General features: G+C 38.1%; 1 protein-coding gene across 1 annotated transcript; it reads right to left on the reverse strand.

Annotated features, from left to right (window-relative positions):
• Positions 1-950: 950 nt before the first annotated feature.
• On the reverse strand, positions 951-12,036 carry CSTA (cystatin A). The gene is made up of 3 exons (XM_047098759.1): positions 11,945-12,036; positions 4,042-4,143; positions 951-1,200 (listed from the first exon to the last, which is right to left on the reverse strand). The coding sequence occupies exons 1-3, from the start codon at positions 12,008-12,010 to the stop codon at positions 1,072-1,074; spliced, it is 297 nt and encodes a 98-aa protein (XP_046954715.1). The 5' UTR covers positions 12,011-12,036; the 3' UTR covers positions 951-1,071.
• Between the last annotated feature and the right edge of the window lie 6,965 nt (positions 12,037-19,001).

Genomic DNA, 19,001 nt, shown 5'->3' on the forward strand with positions numbered 1-19,001 from the left:
GATGGGGGATGATAACAAAAAGGTATGGTTTTCTTTTTGAGGTGGTGAAAATGTTCTAAAATTGACTATGTGATGGTTGCACATATTTTTAAATGTACTAAAAACTATTGAATTGTATACTTTAATTGGATGAATTATATGGTATATAAATTATATCTTAATAGAGATCTTAGAAAATTCTGAGAAAAAATGGCAATTAAATGGAACACTTGGTTTTGGACTGGAGCTTTTAGCAATAAAAGACATTTTGGGAATTACTGAGGGAACTGAATATTGTCTGGGGATTAGATGTTACCAAATGTACTAACAGTACATTAACTGTTGATTTTAGTACATTAACTAAAATCAGTTAATTTCCTGATTTTGATGGTTGTATTTCAGTTGTTCAGGAGAAAATGCTTCTTTGTAGGAAATGCACACTAAAGTTTTTGTTGGTGATGGGCATCGCTGTAGGTAACTTACTCTCAAGTGTCTGGGGAAAAAAGTTTTTTTGCAACTTATCTGTAAATTTAAGGTTATTTCAAAATATAAATAAACATATATATTTTTTAACTTTATTTTTATATATTTTGAGAGAGAGAGCATGTACGAGTTGGGAAGGGACAGAGAGAGAAGGAGAGAGACAATCCCAAGCAGGGTCCACACTGTCAATGCAGAGCCCAATGGAGGGCTTGAATACACGAACGGTGAGATCATCACCTGAGCCAAAGTTGGCGCTTAACCGACTGAGCCACTCTGGTGCCCCAAAGTATAAATATATTTTGTAAAATACCTGATTTAATTTTAAAATGTGAGGCTAGGGATGGAATATTGGATTCTTAGCAACCATAGGGAACTGATCACCCATGATCTAGCCTGTCTATGGTGGGAAGGTGGTGGCAGTGGTGGTGGTCTTATCCTTTGACTTTGAGAAAGAAAAGATAATTAATATTAACACAGTAGAAGAGAAATAGTTGAAGAAATCAATTTATTTGAAAAAGAATGCTTCTTTATTGATAGTTACATATATTAGCAAGGATCGTTAATCAGTAGCCAGTGGAAAATACCAGACCACTTTTGGAACATGCTCTGCTAAAAGCCTGTCAGCTCATCGTCCTCGCTTTTGCCAGTCTGGTAACCAGTAAGTGTCAAAGATGAATCTTGTACTGGAAGACCTTTGAATACTTTAATGTGAATATATCTATTATCACCTACTTGCACCTAAAAGATAAAAAAAGAAAAAACAATGAAAAAGAGATTCATTCAAATGGATCTCTGTCAAGTGAAAGATCTACAGACTATAAAGACTTTACTGAAATAAGCTTTTTGGGAACAGCATTTCTAGACCAGCATTCTTAGACCCTTGATTTTCATAAATCTACCCTCTTATTTTATGAGAAAGGGTATGGCTAGAGGCATAGATCCTTATTTTATTTTATTTATTTTATTTTATAAAATTTCCTACAGTCTGAAAGTTCAGAGTTGCATTTCATTTTCAAGGATGCACAGAACAAGAAAACATGTGACCGTCATTTTGTTGATTCTGTTTTCTGACTTCCAAATTGGGAGACTTTATTTGCTGCATGGTTTGAGAAGGGAGGAGAAAATCAGAATTGTCCTAGAAATTTTGGGATGTGTGGTTCCCATATCTATAGTAGAACCTGCTTTGTAAGTACCCACTAGTAGGACTAAGCAGGGCCCAGGGGGTGGACAGTGTAGTGTCCCTCCTAAAATAAAGGGATCTTGCTGGGAAGTCATTGGTATGGAAATTGAAATGGTAGTTTGGGCAGGAATCTGGGACCTAGAAAATCATGGTAAGAATTTCTACCTTTGTTCTTGGTTGAAACAATGAAAGTTTATCTTATAATAATATTTTTTACATTCTGATGTTCCTTCCTAATTAACAAATACCATTTATCAAATGTTTACTATGATTCAGAGGCTATGATGAGCATTTTATATACTTCTTACTATGAGGTCTGAAGGAAGGTGGAACAATGACAGTTTTACAGATGCAGAAGCAGATTAGGAGAGATAAAGTAATTTTCCATAAATTTCTCAGCTAATAAGTGACAGAGTCAAAATCGAAATCCAGACTCTAACATCGACGTTCTTTTCACTCTACAGTGTAACCCTTTAAAAGCATTTATTCTGTACTTGGAACAGGGCATCAGCCTTTGCATACATTGTTAGATGCAGCACAGCCAGTAGTTAAGCATCAGACCATCTGGATTCAAATCCTAGCTCTGCTCTTAAAATTATATGACCTTATTAGTTACTCCATCTTTCTGGGGCTCCATTTTTTTGCCAGTAACATAGGGGAAATGATCATACTTACCTCATAAATTTGTTGAGAGGATTAAAAGAGATAATACATGTCCAGCTCTTAGAACAGAGCATATTATAAGTGCTTAGTAAATTTCAGTTCATTTATTCCACACAACACCTGGCAAAGTAGGTTATTATTTGCATTGTGCAGACAAGGGCATTGAGGCTCAGAGTAGATGAGGAGCTTCAATTACACAGGCACTGACTAGTGAACAAGTCAAACAAGGGTTCAAGGGTGCCAGAACTGTCTGACACCAAAGCCTGCAGCCCTTCCATTCCACCACCTGCCTCTTGATAGGTACTTGAGAAAGAACAGAGGTCACATCACCAGCAAGACCTTAAATTTAGAGAGTGGTTCAAAGCAGAGATCAACAACTAGCTACAGTGGCCAGGAAGTAATGAGGGAACTGTAATCCAGTAGGAGAAATCTGACGAGGCAGGTGGTCTTAACGGAAGAAATTTTCAACTTTTCTGATAAGCTTTTAAGGACATACATGAGCTGGTTAATATATGAAGTTTATGAACTTGGACTAATCATAAATTATTAAAACAATGATCCCAATTTTGATGGCATGCTTCTTGTCTTTGAACAAAATCATTTTTCACTGGAGAACATTCTTTTTCAGCTGTGAAGAAAGCAGATTGAGAAAGGAGGAAACAATGCCAGTGCTTTCTGAGGATAAAGCAGGATCTCATTCATGTGCACCACCTCAGGACCTGGCATATACTAGGAGTTCAAATATGGTAGGACTGGGATGATCCATTTATATAACTCAGTGTTGCAATTTTCCTATGCTTAGCTGGTTAGGACTGGTTAATTTATTTTTTGGCTCAAAACATTTTTCAAAAATGTTATATCTTAAGTAGTTATTGAATAAGCCAGAGTGTGTGTTGGTAAAATGGTTTTGTCAAGATTAAGTAAATGCATTTGAATGTCTGTTGTTATTATTTATTAAATCAGAATTGTCATCTCAATACAAAAGGATGGAAATTGTTCCCAAATATCTATGGTTGACTTGAAACGGTTCCCTCTCAACTTGATAACGATTTTCTTCAATTACAACTGGATAGTGCATCATTTAATTTACTGATGTAGCTATAAAATTAATCTTAAAATTATTTTAAATGTTCCACTGTTTTTAATTGTACCTGCAGTGTCACAAATTGACTCCACTTATTTGAATTGTCAAAATTATTCAAATTGTATTAATCAAAAGGCTTATGTAAAGGACAAAAGTGGTTTAAGTTATTTTTCCACCTTAAATTACTTTAAGTCCTTCTGAAAATCCATTTAATTAGATATATAGAATCACAAAGCTTTGAGGTAGAATAAGCTTCAAGATAGCATGTGGTTCAGCTCCATGCCTTCAGGCAACTGAGATACTATCCTCCCGCTTCCCATAGGAAGCAGCCATGGCCACAAATTAGACATGCTTGGACTGTTAATGAAATCTCTTTCTATACAATTTCTGAAAATTGTAATTTATAAAATATAATTGTCATTTGGAAGAAATCAATGTAAGAAAGGCTTCTAAATCCACAGGAAACAGATGGTTTGAATATCCCATCATCTACCAAATTTGAGAGTCTACCACTTGGGAAGTTTCATGTGGGATAGACATCTTCATTTAGCACAACCAGAGGGACAAAATATATGGTGGAGGTGACAGGGAACATCATACAAAATGAGAAATACAGTATCTTTTAGTGCCAAGGTGGATGTTGAACTCTAACCTTAATGTAGTAATTTATTCCGGCAACCACTTGAGTTTTGTACTCTATAGCTTCAAATTTTTGGTAAGTCTCATTTGTTTTTTCTTCAAGCTGAGGTTTAACCTTAAGAAGAGAAAAGAGGAAACACATTATCAAAGCTATATTGGACTCCATTTATGTGATTTACAAGCCTGGGAACCTCGTGTTTCTGAAGGTCCTTAAACATGATAATGACAGCTATTTCCATATTTCAAGGATAATAAGATTACATGGCCTAACTAAAATGTCAAATTTTGTTGCGTTACATCAGCTTGTGGCAATATATGGTAACGTTTTCACTAGTAAAACTCTAATATATGTATCTTTGATTGATAAAGATGGGAGAGCTATAATTACTACTTTATTTAAAAATTTTTTATTTTGAAATAATTTCAGACTCAAAGTTACAAAAATAGTGTCAATCCTTAATTTAATCACAGCTCTAATTCACTTTGCCATGTAAGATAACACATTTACAGGATTCAGGGATTAGGATGTTGGCCACCATTCTGTCTACCACAGGGGGATTATAAGCTTTGATGGCAGCATTCCCAAACCAAACATGACAAGGGAATGAAAGTCTCAAATTCAATATGTGAACTTTCACTTAATCTACCAGTTTTCAGTATTGGTCCTTCATTCCTGCCCTCAGCTGAGCCTGATAATGCTAGTGTCCACTGTGTTCTCTCTGACTCAATTTCTGTTAAGAGTAGATCTTCAGAATTCTGTGAGGGTGGAGGATGGGTAATAGGTTATCATCTTTTGGCTTGGAAGGGAGTGAAAGGGAAAGATCTGGGGGCAAGCTCCTCATACAGATCTGTCATCAGTTTTCCTGGTGGGAGCCCCATGCCTCACTCTTGTCATCATAAGTTTCTGGCATTGCTAGTGCTTGAGCCACTTTGGAATTCTGCACCATGAATCCACTTACTTCTGGCTCATCATTCCTGTCTGTGGTTTAGGCTTTGTCTAGATGGTCCAGTAATTTTCCCTTGTTCATCTGTTTTCCATCTTCCAAAGTTTTGTCAGTATCTCTGAGGTGGTATTTGCCTATCTCCTGTTGTCTTTCTATTTGTTGGCTTTATACCCTTTACCCTGCAATATTTTCCTATCATTTAGAAGGAAAAGGAAATAGACGTGTATGCTCGATTATACCTTGTTTATTGGGAAGTTGCCTCCCTGCCCATCACTAAAGCATTTCACATGTTTTAGGCAGGTCTCCCATGCATCTAGGGTTCTCCCAAGGCCATATCAAGTCCTTCCCATCAGTGGGCAGATGTCCTGAATCCTTTTCTATCAGCACCTCAGTTTGGGTACCAGAACTGTTTTCAAATATGTAGACATTTCCAAACTCTTTGAGTTCTCAGACTACTTTGGAGGCTACAACACTTCATAGACCACCACCCATTTCTCCTGTGACCTTCAGAATAGATGGGAAGAATGTGATACTGCTTTCTTGAGATGGAAAATAAAGCTCCAAAGTCGACAAAGGAAGAAGACAAATCTTGAGGAAAAAAGAAACCAAACAAACGGAAATGGGAAGAGGTAGGGTGCAGGAGAGCGGGAAAAAAGTAGACAGGAGTGCCGAGAGAAGTCAAGTAAGGAGAGGAGTTACTGTCCTGTTGCTTCCTCTGTCTAACCCTTCTGAGCCAATATGGGGTACCAGTCAAGTTAGGAGCTAAGTTGGAAAGGGTTAATCTCTACACTAAACCCAACATTATGTATTTAAACCTCATTTTACAAATGAGGGACCTAAGGCTGTGAGGAGAACATGACTGCTTAAGGCTGAAAAATTGTTAATTACAGTTATTTAAGGTTTTAAATCCCTTGCTTGATAGCTTAAGTATCTGGTTTATCAGTGGCAGTGATCTGTATTCCTTCTGGTTTCCAGTCTTTTGGTCGTGTTTTTTTTTACTGCCTATCAGAAAATTTTATTTACGTCTTAAAATCGATCAAAATCTGCAACCTTTCCACTGCATCTATATAGTCCACAAGTCCAGAATTTTCCATAAGAGAGCTGACTTCAAATGTCCTGTTTGTTTCAGTAAGTGCATTGGCACCTATCAGACTGTGTGTCATGATTTCAGGTTCACTCCACTTATAACCTGTAGCCTTGCTCTCTCTTCCCAGTAGAACAGACTGGTATTATTCTAACGTCGGATGCTATGAACCTGGGGTAATGAGGCTTAAGCTGAGGAGCAGGAAAGGGGGAAGAATAGGAAGGAACTGGTCAGTGAAACTTTAATTTTCAGAAGGCAACTTGGTGCTGAAAGACTCCCCAAGGGTGGGTGCTGAGAGGGTAAAGCCAGCTGGGAGTGGTGGTCTGGGACCTGGTGGTACATAGACAGACCTCGAGCTGAACACAGTTGACATTCACTTTCCTCAGCCTACCATGCATGGTGGTGGCTGAGATGCTGGAAGAAGAAACAGTGTGGGTTTGTCATTTGAGCCCCAGCCAGTGGAAGGATCCTATCAGGAAGGAGCAGCTGGCAAAATACAATTACCCTAGAGTTGTTCACATTTTTTTTTTCTTTTCTTTTCTTTTCTTTTCTTTTCTTTTCTTTTCTTTTCTTTAATTGCTGCAGAGCATGAATCTTGGTGAATGGTTAGTTCTCTGGGATCTGAGGATTCTAGCCATGCTGCACCTAACACCTATGGCTTTTCCCTATCTGTAATCATTCTGCAGAAATATTGGGCTATGCATAATTTAGGGAAGAATGGATAGAAATGTGATAGAGGCAACATGGGTAAGCTATATTTTGGGATGTTTTACAGAGTAAGGAAGGAGAGTTTGGGCAGTAGCATGAAAGTATAGTAGGGCTGATGAGAAGTGACTTAGACATTTGTCATCTGACCATGTTTTGAGGGAAGGGACAAGTATGGGGCAAGGCAACTGGTATGCAAGAAATGATGGCATCTGACATGAGAGAAGAAAGGTGGACTGAAGAACAGAGGGCAGAGTCTTAGGCTGGAGGGAGGAATGAGATCCAGCAAGAGAAAAGGAATCAGAGTGTTCTTGCACCAGATGACTGCAATCTTTTAAGAGAAGAAACTGAGATACCTACTGGAGGGGCCATGGGGATGGAGGGATTGAGAAACCAAGGAGAGAGAAGGTCCAGGTCCACCTTTCTGGAGTTTCTAGAAAAGGGCCAACAGGCTGTGACTGAAAGGATGTTCTGGAAGCCCGAGGGTCCTGTTGCTGTTGTTTGCTGGCATGAATTCATAAATTTGTAGTGAGTGAGTTTCTGTGGTTCTGCAACTTCCTTGGCAAAGTTCTCTGGATCTGGAGCACAAGCTGAAGAGGAAGTGGTGGCAATGCGAGTGATCTCTAATTGAGGACTGGAATGCCAGAATTTCATGGGGTCAACAGAAATCAGGGGTGGAAGAGTATATGAAGCCACTCACCATGGGTCCAGGCTGGATGAATGCTCAAGTTGGTTTAGGCATGTTATGATGAAGATGGGAGGGTGAATGCCTGAATGATTGTAGTGTGGCTGAATGGCAGGCTCTCTGGGTGTGGGGCAGTGGGATTGATGAGGAAGCTGCTGTCATAGAGAATACAAATGTGTGGGTGAGTGACAACTGTGACATACTAAGCTCCAGGGTGTGATGTACATGATGGTATGTGGAGGGGGTGTTTGTATGGTATTATGGTCTGTGCTTGCCAGGAATGGCATTCAGTAATTAAGTTTGACTGAGGTGTGCGTGTGTGTGTGTGTGTGTGTGTGTGTGTGTGTGTTGTATCTACCTGTGCATGCACAATAATAGCTCTTATTTCTAAAAATAACTGTTGAAATAACATTTATTTCCTGCATGTAAAATTACTCAGAATTCTCATCCATTGGTTTTTTAACATATGATGTAAGATATGGATCGGCAGTAATGATCTAGAGGCTTTTGCTGGTAGGGCCACTCGGTCCTTAATTACATATATTACAGTTTTTCATAGATGGGGTCAAGTATAGCTTGTTATTTCCTTGAGTGTATCTCTTATCTCCAATCTATTTTGTAAATCTCTCTAAAGGCAGAAACCATTTTTGTGTCCCTTCTGTCCCTATAACATTTCACATGGTACTGTGTATATAATGTTTTCCGAATAAAGAAAGTGAGGTTGTTTTTCTTCATGACAACTTGTCTTTCCAGAAAGGAAAGAGGGTAGAAGAGAGGGATAGCAGAGATCCTCAACTAACACAAAGAACTCTGGGAAAGGGGATTTCTTCTACGTGTACTCTGGACCCAAGAATCATTATTATCCTTTAGTAATACATGATACACAATTACCATTCAGTCTCTGCTATCTTCAGAATGGGGACACTCTTTTCTTCTGCCTTTGGAAATGTTCAAGTCTCCTCAACCCCAAGCTCTTTGTTTGATTTTCTTCTCTTTCTGACTTTGTCCAACATCCCTCTTTCATTTTGATGTCAAATTCCTTAAACCTGCAGTTCTCATTTTTCTTTGATGCTTTCTCCTCTCTATGAGATAGCTTTCTCCATCCTTCCTTTGCCTCCCAAATGGAGTTCTTCCTTCAGTTGGCATTCCACTAAAAAGCTCTTTGATAAGGACAGTGAAAGCTGATAAACGTCAGCTCCTCTAAGAAGCTCCTCTAAGAAGAAACTTCAGCTCTAAGAAGCTCCTGCATTTTAATAGGTGATTTAAAAAAATAAGAATACATAAAAAACATCAAAGATATAAAATTACAGGTAGTAAAATGACAGGTAGTAGTGCTCTTCCTTGAGACCCCCTAAGATCCTACTAAGTGTATGACTACCAACACCTACCCATTTGCCTGGCTCTGACTGGGCACCTAACTAATTCTATAATCTTGGAGAAGGTGTTGATTATATTCCCTCATCTAAAAGTGGTTTTGGTAATAACTGCCTTTTGGGGTTGTTTGTAGGGAGATAAGTTACATAATTGATGGGAAGTGCTTCCTAAATGACTATTCCTCCACCTTCTAATACTTAATTGGGAATTGCCCCCTAAGGTTCTCCTGTGAGAGGGGAGCTAGCTAAATGATAACTGGGAGCTTAATACCTGATAAGCTGAACTACTATACAGTAATTCTTCACTTGAAAATTAGGGACTTTGGGGCACCTGGTTGGCTCAGTCAGTTAAGCTTCTGACTTTGGCTCAGGTCATGATCTCACGGTTTGTGAGTTTGAGCCCCACATCAAGCTCTCTGCTGTCAGCACAGAGCCCACTTCAGATCCCCACCTCTCTCTGCCCCTCCCCCACTTGTGCTCTTTCTCCTCTCTCTCAAAATAAATTAAAAAACTTAAAAAAAAAAAGAAAGTGCTTTGATGGGCAAACTCTAATGTGTTTCCTCTTCCAAACCTATGATTTAAAAAATATTTTATATTACATCCCAGTTATCTTGACTTCCCTAAATGGAGTGTAAACCCCTTGAGGGCAGGGGCCATGTCTTAAAGTCCTTATGTATCTTCTTTTTTTTTTCTTAGTTTTTTAAATTATTTATTTATTTTTGAGAGAGAGACAGAGTGTGAGCAGAGGAGGGGCAGACAGAGAGGGAGACACAGAATCTGAAGTAGGATCCAGGTTCTGAGCTATCAGCACAAAGCACGCTTATGTATCACAATCCTGGACACCTAATTGATATTCAAGAAATGGTTCATTCTGGGGCACCTGGGTGGCTCAGTCAGTTGATTGTCCGACTTCGGCTGAGGTCATGATCTCAGGGTTTATGAGTTCAAGCCCTGCATTGGGTTCTGTGCTGACAGCTCAGTGCCCGGAGCTTGCTTCGGATTCTGTCTCCCTCTCTTTCTGCCCCTCCCCTACTCATACTCTGTTTCTCTCTCTCTCTCAAAAATAAAAAATAAAAATTAAAAAAAATGATTCATTCATATTTATTTCTCAAATTGATTTAAATCTGAGGCTGGCTGCTTGCACAGATAAGGCAATTTACCATACCTTGTATTTCCCTCAACCCACATACTTCTCCATGTTCCTGCCACTTTACAGTGGAAAAGGCAGGTGGTCAAAATCTTAAGCCAGCTTCTTAACCAGGCAGTTATTAACCTCTTTGAATCTCAGTCTGAAATCTCACCTGAAAAATGGACATGATGATTTCCTTCCCTGCCCTAGGGGTTATGAAGATCAAATGAGAGGTTGGCCAAATGGATGACAAGGCTTTTAAAACTGCAAAGCACCTTTCTGGGGTGACATAGCTCCTGTTAATATCTATCTTTCATTCTACCTCCTTGATGGGATAAGCCTTGTCAGAGTAAGCCTGAGGTAAGCAGCAGGAAACACACTTGCAAGTTAATTTCATCATTTAAGATGTGGCTCACAGATGAGTGTTTTTAACAACGCAAGGCCTTCTTATAACTTTATAGCTTCTTGTTAAAAAATTTATTCTTGCTAAGATAGGCTTTTAAAAAATGATTAAAATTTTCTGCATTCTCTCTATCAAATCTGTTATTCCCCAACTTTCTTACAGCTCTGGTCCCTGGAGAGTCTCAGGGGGATTTTCTGGGGTCAGGGGTGATTTCAGGTGAAGATTTGAAGCAAATAACTGTGATGCCTCACCTATGCATGTTTCTTTCTTGTTTCCAAGTCATTATTATGCACATCATCTTATTTTGCCCTCACAGCTCTGCCAGCAGAGCAAGAGGTGTGATCTTCATCTCACAAATGGAATTGAGATTTTTTTTTTCAGTGCCTTGCTTTTAGAAAGCCCATCTCCCACAGGTCTCTTGGATATCATGCATCTCTAGTCCTGTAGGCCGGTGAGGTCATGGACAGCAGCAGGGCCATCACCTGGAAGCTGGTTAGAAATTCAGGCTCTCGGGCTCATCCCAGCCAGATCTACTGAGTCAGAATCTGCATTTTAACAAGACTTCCAGGTAACTCATGTGCACACTGAAGTTTGAGGACACTGACCTGATATAAGGACTCAAAAAAAGGTATTAATGACTTAATATTCTGCTTTACAAGAAAAATAAGCTCCAAAGTATTTTTTAAAAGAACTCTTAAAAGGGAAACATTTAGTCCCAAAGAACTAGTGGTAGAATTCCAGGCATCTAGTCTCTAGAAAGCATTCCAGAGCCCTAACATAGAGGATCCTATCTCTCTCATTCACACAAGAAGCTGATATTGTTTGCCAGTGTCATTGAAAGAAGTTTCAGAGAGAAAAACAAGGAATGAGATAAGAAAATAGGGCAACAATTTACAGGCCTAAAATGGCAATTTACATATTTTTTCTTTTCATAAAATATGCAATATAATAAAATTTTATTATTTAGGTGATATCTAATCAAAGAACACTTAGAAAAATGTATCAACTTGCTGAAAACATTGAGTTCTGTTTTCACCCTTATCAATTTTGGAATCACCATAGACTATGCCACTCCTCTTCCATACTAGTTTAATCATCTTCTAAATACTAAAAGACTAAAATATTTTCTATTTATTCAAATTGGCAGGAAGTTTGTAAGTGGTATCTTTGCAATATTGTTCTTCATTTAACCCATTAAAAAAATTCCCTGTAGAGAGGGTAAAGTCTAGTTTGTCAAATTGTTAGCAACCTCAGACTTTAATTACATGTTGGCTCCATTTGGTAAGATCAGAAACTGAATTAGTAATCCTAGAATCATACACTGTAAGCCTATAAAGATGACCTAATACAAATTCTTCTTTTATAAATGGGGAAACTGAGGCTCAGAGAAGTGATGTTACTTGCCTGAGATCGCTCTCATATTTGGGATTATTAGAGGTTTCATCTGAAAAGGTTTTTAGTTGTAGGGAAGCCTGAACAAAACACAACACATTTCCCAGTGTTCTAGTTTTCATGTTCACCCACACACTTAACACATCTGACCTAGGAACCAAGATTTTGAATCAATCCTTTTCATGACATACATCAACTCACCTCGTTAGCAATCTCTTGGATTTCTGGAGTGGCAGGTTTGGCTTCACTTAAGCCTCCAGGTATCATTTTGACTAACTGCTTCTTTGCTAGGCAGGATGCCGGAACTGAAGTGATCAGGTAAGCGTGGAGACTCTGGTTTTTAAAGAGTCAACAAGCCACGCCTCCAGAAAGTATTCTTTTTCACAAAGAGCAAATAGGCACAGGGAGAATGAGTATGTCTTGAAGCAAGCCATGCTGCTTCCTCAACAGAATATGCTAATAGGAATTTGGAAGAATGAGGGCTGGGGATGGACAAATGGGTGTGCCCAACAAGTCACCATGTCACAGGAGTCAGACTTCCTTACATTCTCTTTGACAAGGGTTCTCTCCTATTGCATCTGAGAAATGAAATCTGAAGCCATGACCAGGGTTTCCTAATGTTTTAAAGGCTTTAATAAAAAATTTTGTGTTTTAAGGGTGTATTTACTAATAATGTCAAGGCTGATTGTTTAGAATTTACTTGACTTTATAAAGAAAGTAGAAGGATCAATCTGGAGAAACTTGCTGGATATTTGTATTTTACCTTTTTTTTAATTTTTTACCATTTCTAGAACTGCAGTAAAACACAAAGAATAAAACAACAAACACCTATACTCCTATTATCCAGATTTAAAACTTTTAACATTTTATCTTACCTATCGTCCCTTTGTTCCTTTTCTTTTTTTTTTTTGTTTTGTTTTGTAGTTGTTTTTAAGATAAAATATTACTGACCTCCCACTCCCATCTCCCAACCTTACCCCCCACAGAGGTAAACTACATACATTGTGAGTTTTACACATTTACTTAGTAGTGTGCTTTTAAAAATTCATTTAAATTGTAGGCTAAACATATATTCTGTGTTATGCTTTTTTCTTGCTCAACATGTTTTTGAGTTGTTCCATATTGATACACAGATAGACCAATGTAGTTTATTTCCTTTAACTGCTTCTTGTGATAGATTTATCTGTCTAACTATCTGTGTATCATCTATTGTCTCTATCTGACTGCTATGTGCTAGTCCACATTTTACATATTTATTCCCCTATTTATGAAGACTGGCTTTTCTAGTTTTTTACCCTTAAAAACAAAATTGCATTTTTTTCCCCTTTTGTACATGTGTGAGGGCTTCTGAAGGCAAATTATCTAGAGGGGCGCCTGGGTGGCGCAGTCGGTTAAGCGTCCGACTTCAGCCAGGTCACGATCTCGCGGTCCGTGAGTTCGAGCCCCGCGTCAGGCTCTGGGCTGATGGCTTGGAGCCTGGAGCCTGTTTCCGATTCTGTGTCTCCCTCTCTCTCTGCCCCTCCCCCGTTCATGCTCTGCCTCTCTCTGTCCCAAAAATAAATAAACGTTGAAAAAAAAAAATTAAAAAAAAAAAAAAGGCAAATTATCTAGAAACAAAATTGCTGTTTTGTGTGAATTTTTAGCTGTATTATTTTATTCAATTTTGGAATATGTAACACATACATATGATAAAAATGTTCAAAAGGAACAAAATAATTTACAGTATAAGGAATTCTTCACTCACTCTTCCTCAGCCACTTTTCTATTCTTTAGAGACTATTGTTACCAGCTTCTGTATCTTTCAGAGATATTCTTTATATGTACCTATATATATATATATATATATATATATATATATAATTAGCTACATACATACATATACACATGTATGTACTTTCCTTGTATAAATGGTACAAATGGTATCCTATCACATAATCTATTATGTGCTTTGCTTTATCCCTAACAATATATTTTGGAGACTGTTTTATATTATTATATTATACATTAATACTTTAATATTATAATTCATTAATATATAATATGTTATATAAATTATATATTAGAAAGGTGCTTAATTCTTTATAAGGTTTGGCAGGTGCTTGACAAATTTTTGGAGATAGGTTGGTGTCTTACTGGATAATGTAAGGGGTGCTATGCAGATGGATGTCCATGGAATGCCCTCACTCATGTATTGAGAAGAAGAGGAAATGTGAATGACACGGTGCTCACTCAAGAGGCCACAAGTCATCTTAACACGTTGGCTTAGCTCTGGCCACAGATAATCCTTGACATCTTCTTGTGACCTTTCTAAGTCAGGTCCTCTCATATCCAGGCCTCTAACTTTTTTTTAGAGCCACAGTCCATTTCTTCCTCTCTGTTCACCAACTTCAGGTGATACTTGTCTAAACTCCCCAGTGGTCAGGCATAGGGTAAGCAGCCTATCTTCTGTTCTCTTTCTAGAGTCTATGACTGTTAATCTTGGGTAATCCCTCTTGATTCTCAATAATTTCTTTTAGTAGCAAAAACTACCCCAAAGCAAATATTGCTTTTGTCTTTACATTTCCATTATAATATCCTAGCTCTCCTCGAAGGGAGTATGGATGCCTCTGATAGGGTAGAGTCACATACAAGGAAGTGCAGAAAAGAAAAACACAACAATTACTATCTCTGTTAACTAATTAGTTAAACACACAATTAATTAAATGCACATTGTAAAGTATCTTTAAGATTGCTCTATTGGATGTTGTTGTTTTGGGTATCAATTGTTCAGGCTATCTTAATGGGACTGGACCTTCTCATATGTTTTATATTTCTTGTCTTGGAGCTCATATTTCTATAGGAATGATCTTTATTGGAGGTTTCCCTTGTGGGGGGCTGGATTGTGGGCTTCCCAATGGGGTGGTTGCCTCTACTGGGCTTTTTGGGAGTACACAGGCTCAAAAGTGCTTCTTATTTTACTGTTGACTTTGGGCTCTTGAATCATGAGCATACTGAGAATTGGGGCTTATCTCCAGCATTTGGTACAGGCTTGGGGTTCTGGACTTCCCTAGTTGATGGTGTTTCCACATACGGCTGGGTAAATATATGAATTCATTCATTATACACTCCATCATTTCTACTCCTAGATATTTACCCAAGAGAAGTGAAACATATGTCCACAAAAAGACTTGTGTACAAGTGTTCATAGCTGCATTTTAACAGCTCCAAACTGAAAACAATCCAGATGTCAATCAACTGGTAAATAGATTTAAAGAATTGTATATCCATCTATAGAGTACTACTCAACAATAAAAAAGAGAAAAATAGTAATACATTCAATAACATAGGTAACATAGGTGAAAAAGAAGTCAAAGTAAAAAGAAGTCAAGTAAAAGAAGCCAAACACAAAACACTATGTACTGTATTATTCCATTTATATGAAATCCTGGAAAAGGCAAAATTATAGTGACAAAAACAGTTCAGAGGTTGCCAGGGGCTGGGAGTGGGAGAAAGGATCTACTGCAAAGGGGCACAAGGAAATATTTTCAGGAAAAGGAACTGTTCTATATCTGGATTGTGGTGGTGGTTATGCAACGGTATAAAATTTGGAAAATTCGTCAAATTGTACATTTAAAATGTGTGGACTATATTGTATGTAAATTACACCTGAAAAAGGCCGAAGTAAAAAAGCACTACCTTTTAAACACCTTGTTTATATGTCTTTTGGTCTTGCTTTTATACTGCTTCCTCTAATGTTTTTCATTAGAGTTTCAGCTACCACTGCGTCAACATGTTGCCTTAAAAATGATTTTAAAAACCTAGTTACTACTCCTGGCTATCCTCAGGTTAGGGGAAAAGTAGGAGGTAAGGCTGATTGAGGACAGGTCATGGAAAACAGGTGAAAGATTTTATACTTTAGTTGTTAGGTAACAGAAGTCACTAAAAATCTTGAGTTATACAGAAACTATGTGTACTTTAGAAAGAAAATTGGAAGCAAGCTGTAGGCTGTATTGGAGGACAAGATCCTAAAGATAGAAAGACTGATTAGTGAGTTATCACAAAGGAACAATGAAAAGTTAATCCTGATCCAATGTTGTGTCAAATGGATTGGAGAGGAATGGGTATGACAATTTATAAAAACAGTATTAGGAGGAAGTCAAGGATAAGAAAAAGGGAGTCCGTGGCTGATGATGGTTTTATTTGGATGACCAGGAAGATAATTATACCATTAATAGAATTTGGATATACAGGAACAAGAGCATGTTTAAACAAGTTGGTCAATACTAAAAATATATAAAGATACAACAGAGAAAAGAAAACCACCTCTCCCCCTTTTCCAGGAAAATCCTGGGGAGAATGAAGACTTAGCAAAATAACTTAATCAAAGGATTGCTAATGTAATGCAGAAATCACAAATAATGAACCTTGATATTTCAGTGGCCTTATAGAAATTTAATTTTCAATCATATTTCATAAAGTGTCTTGTGAAAAAAAAATGCTAGACTGGACATTACCAGCTCAGTAAAGATGAGAAACTAGAGAAGGCTGGGGAACATTAAAATATCAATGATCTTTGGGGCAAAAAACCATAAGCAGTGCTGGGTACATGAAGATCTTGCTTAATTTGAATTGATTCCATCTCAGTATGTCACCAATAATTTAAACTTCTGTCTTGTTACTTTGCTAAGAAGCACAAAAATCTCTTCCATAGTAACCAGATGTTAACTACTATGAAATATAATTATTTTTCAAAAATGGTCTAGGACAGAACCTTTTTATGTGATATAATTTATAATCTCTTTCTAAGAAGAAATTAGCTGTCTTGATAACATACGTAAACAATTTTCTGATGAACTTAATAGGATTAAGGCTTGTTCGACAAACCCAGTTATTTTTCATAAAATAAGTAGTTACTTTTCATAAAAGATAAGAATAAGTTTCTCATACTGTTCACAGAACTTTGAAGCTCAGGCTTCCCTTGTCATCATTAGGGCTAGACAAGGACCTTGCAGAGAATTGCAGAACCAGCCTTCAAGAAGGGGTTGGCCTCTGCTGGGACTGAGGGAGGTCATATCAGTCCTGCCACTAAAATCTAAGCAGGATACACTCATATGTGGAATTTAAAAAGCAAAATAGATGGATATTGGAGAAGGGGATAAAGAGAGAGGGCAGGAAACCTAAGAAATTCTTAACTAGAACAAACTGAGGTTGATGGAGGGAGGTACGAGGGGATGGGCTAAATGGGTGATGAGCATTAAGAAGGGTACTTGTGATGAGCACTGAGTGTTATATGTTAGTGATGCATCACTAAATTCTACATCTGAAACCAATTTTACCATATATATTAACTAACTAGAATTTAAATAAAAACTTGAAAATGGAAAAAATAAAATAAAATCTAAGCAGGGTAGACCTGGAGGAGGGGCTGGGACAGTGGAAGGAAGCATCAGGAGGAAGATGAGGAAGCCTCAATGGAGAGAGAGGAGTTGGTGGCCAGCAGCCCCTGCCCAGTGGATATTTTTATGTTAGAAATGCACATGGGGAGCGCCTGGGTGGCTCAGCTGGTTAAGCGTTGGACTCTTGGTTTTGGCTCAGATCATGATCTCATAGTTTCTGAGTTAGAGCCTCACATGGGACATCTGTGCTAACAGCATGAAGCCTGCCTGGGGTTCTCTGTCTCCCTCTCTTTCTGTACCTCCCCTGCTTGTGCTTGCGTGTGCTCTCTCTCCCCAAAATAAATAAATAAACATAAAAAAAAAATAAGAAGAAATGCACATGGGCTGTTGAGGCAGTTGGTGGCTGGCTGCCAGCGACCATAACAGACCTCAAACCATCCAGTTCCATCAATACTCATGTAACTAGAATCTCTGCTCTTGCAGCTCTCTACTCCAATGCCGTATACAGGGCAAATGGCCCCTTTCTCAAACTCAGCTTTTGTCAATCTTTCCTCCCCCAGAGCTAGTGTAGTGGTTTTCAAATTGCCCTCAAGGCACTCTAAAGGTTTCTCAGAGTTTTTCTGGAGCCTGGAGGTGAGGGTGAGTGGAAATGTGGGAGGAGGAAAGAGTAGTTAACTATCCATAATGGCTTTGCCTCTGTTCTTTGCTTCAAGCAGAGTGGTGTAGCTATGCACAGAGAAGAGGGAGTTCTGTACCTCCCAGAATTCCTTTCAGGAGGAGTGCTCTATTCTTACAAAAAAATTTCCTTGTCCAGGCCTTTTAGGGAGAAAGCTGTGACCCTGTGGTCTGGGCATTGACTGATATCGTGGCTTGAGAAAAGCAGTTTTTATTCTACATTCACAGAGAAAAGGAGACAGTTCAGCCAGCCAGGTGTCAGGACCCATGTTTTATGACGAGACTACTCTCTGTGACTTTGAACCTCAAACCTGCAAAAAGTTGACTAAACTTGCAAAATTCTTGGCAGAAGTGGATTTTTTTGTTTGTTTGCTTTTGAGGTAGAGCTCATTGTCAGAGTTTCATGCCTGGATTGCTGTGTAGCAAAATAGAATGGACAGAAGGGAATCAAGAGGGTGAACCCATAGGGCTCAGCCAAACTCTTGGGCAGACATAGAGTTTCCTCTTCTCCAAACTGGATCTCTTTCGCTGGAGAGTCCCCAGTTCCCATCTGGATTGCATATATTTGGGATTCCATGTGGGACTCTTTTTTTCCCTTTTTTTAAAAATTGAAACATAATTTACATGTGGCAAAATGCATACATTTTCAGTGCACAGCTCAATAATATGTGCTTAAATTTTTACAGTTGTATACACCCATATAATATTATGGAATATTTCCATCATCCTAGAAAGTTCCCTGATATCCCTTCCCAGTCACTACAGTTTACTCAACCAGTGGTTTTCCAGTTTTTAAACTTCATATAAGTGGACTCAAACTATAGATATTCTTCTGCATTTGGTTTCTTTTGCTCAGCAAAATGTTTTTACTATTTACCCATGTTGTTGCTTTTATCAAATAGTTTGTTCCTGTTTTATTGCTGTATGATATTCCATTGCCTGAATATGCCATGTTTGTTTATTCTACTGATGGACATTTGGGTTGTTTCTAGTTTTTGGCTGTTTTGAATAAATCTACATTAAGCAAGTCATTTCTTTTGGGTATATAGCTAGGAGTGGAAATGAAATCCTGGGATAGAAGGAAGGTGTATGTTTAACTTTATTAGAAACTGCCAAACAATTTCCAGTATGGTTGTACCATTTTAAACTCCATCAACAATTCATGAGAGTTCTGATTGCTCCATCCACTTTAAAATTTGGTATTGTTA

This window comes from Lynx rufus, unplaced genomic scaffold (assembly GCF_022079265.1).
Source record: "Lynx rufus isolate CCGP_SWC_20201006 ecotype Redwood Valley unplaced genomic scaffold, mLynRuf1.p SCAF_5, whole genome shotgun sequence".
Lineage (NCBI taxonomy): Eukaryota > Metazoa > Chordata > Mammalia > Carnivora > Felidae > Lynx > Lynx rufus.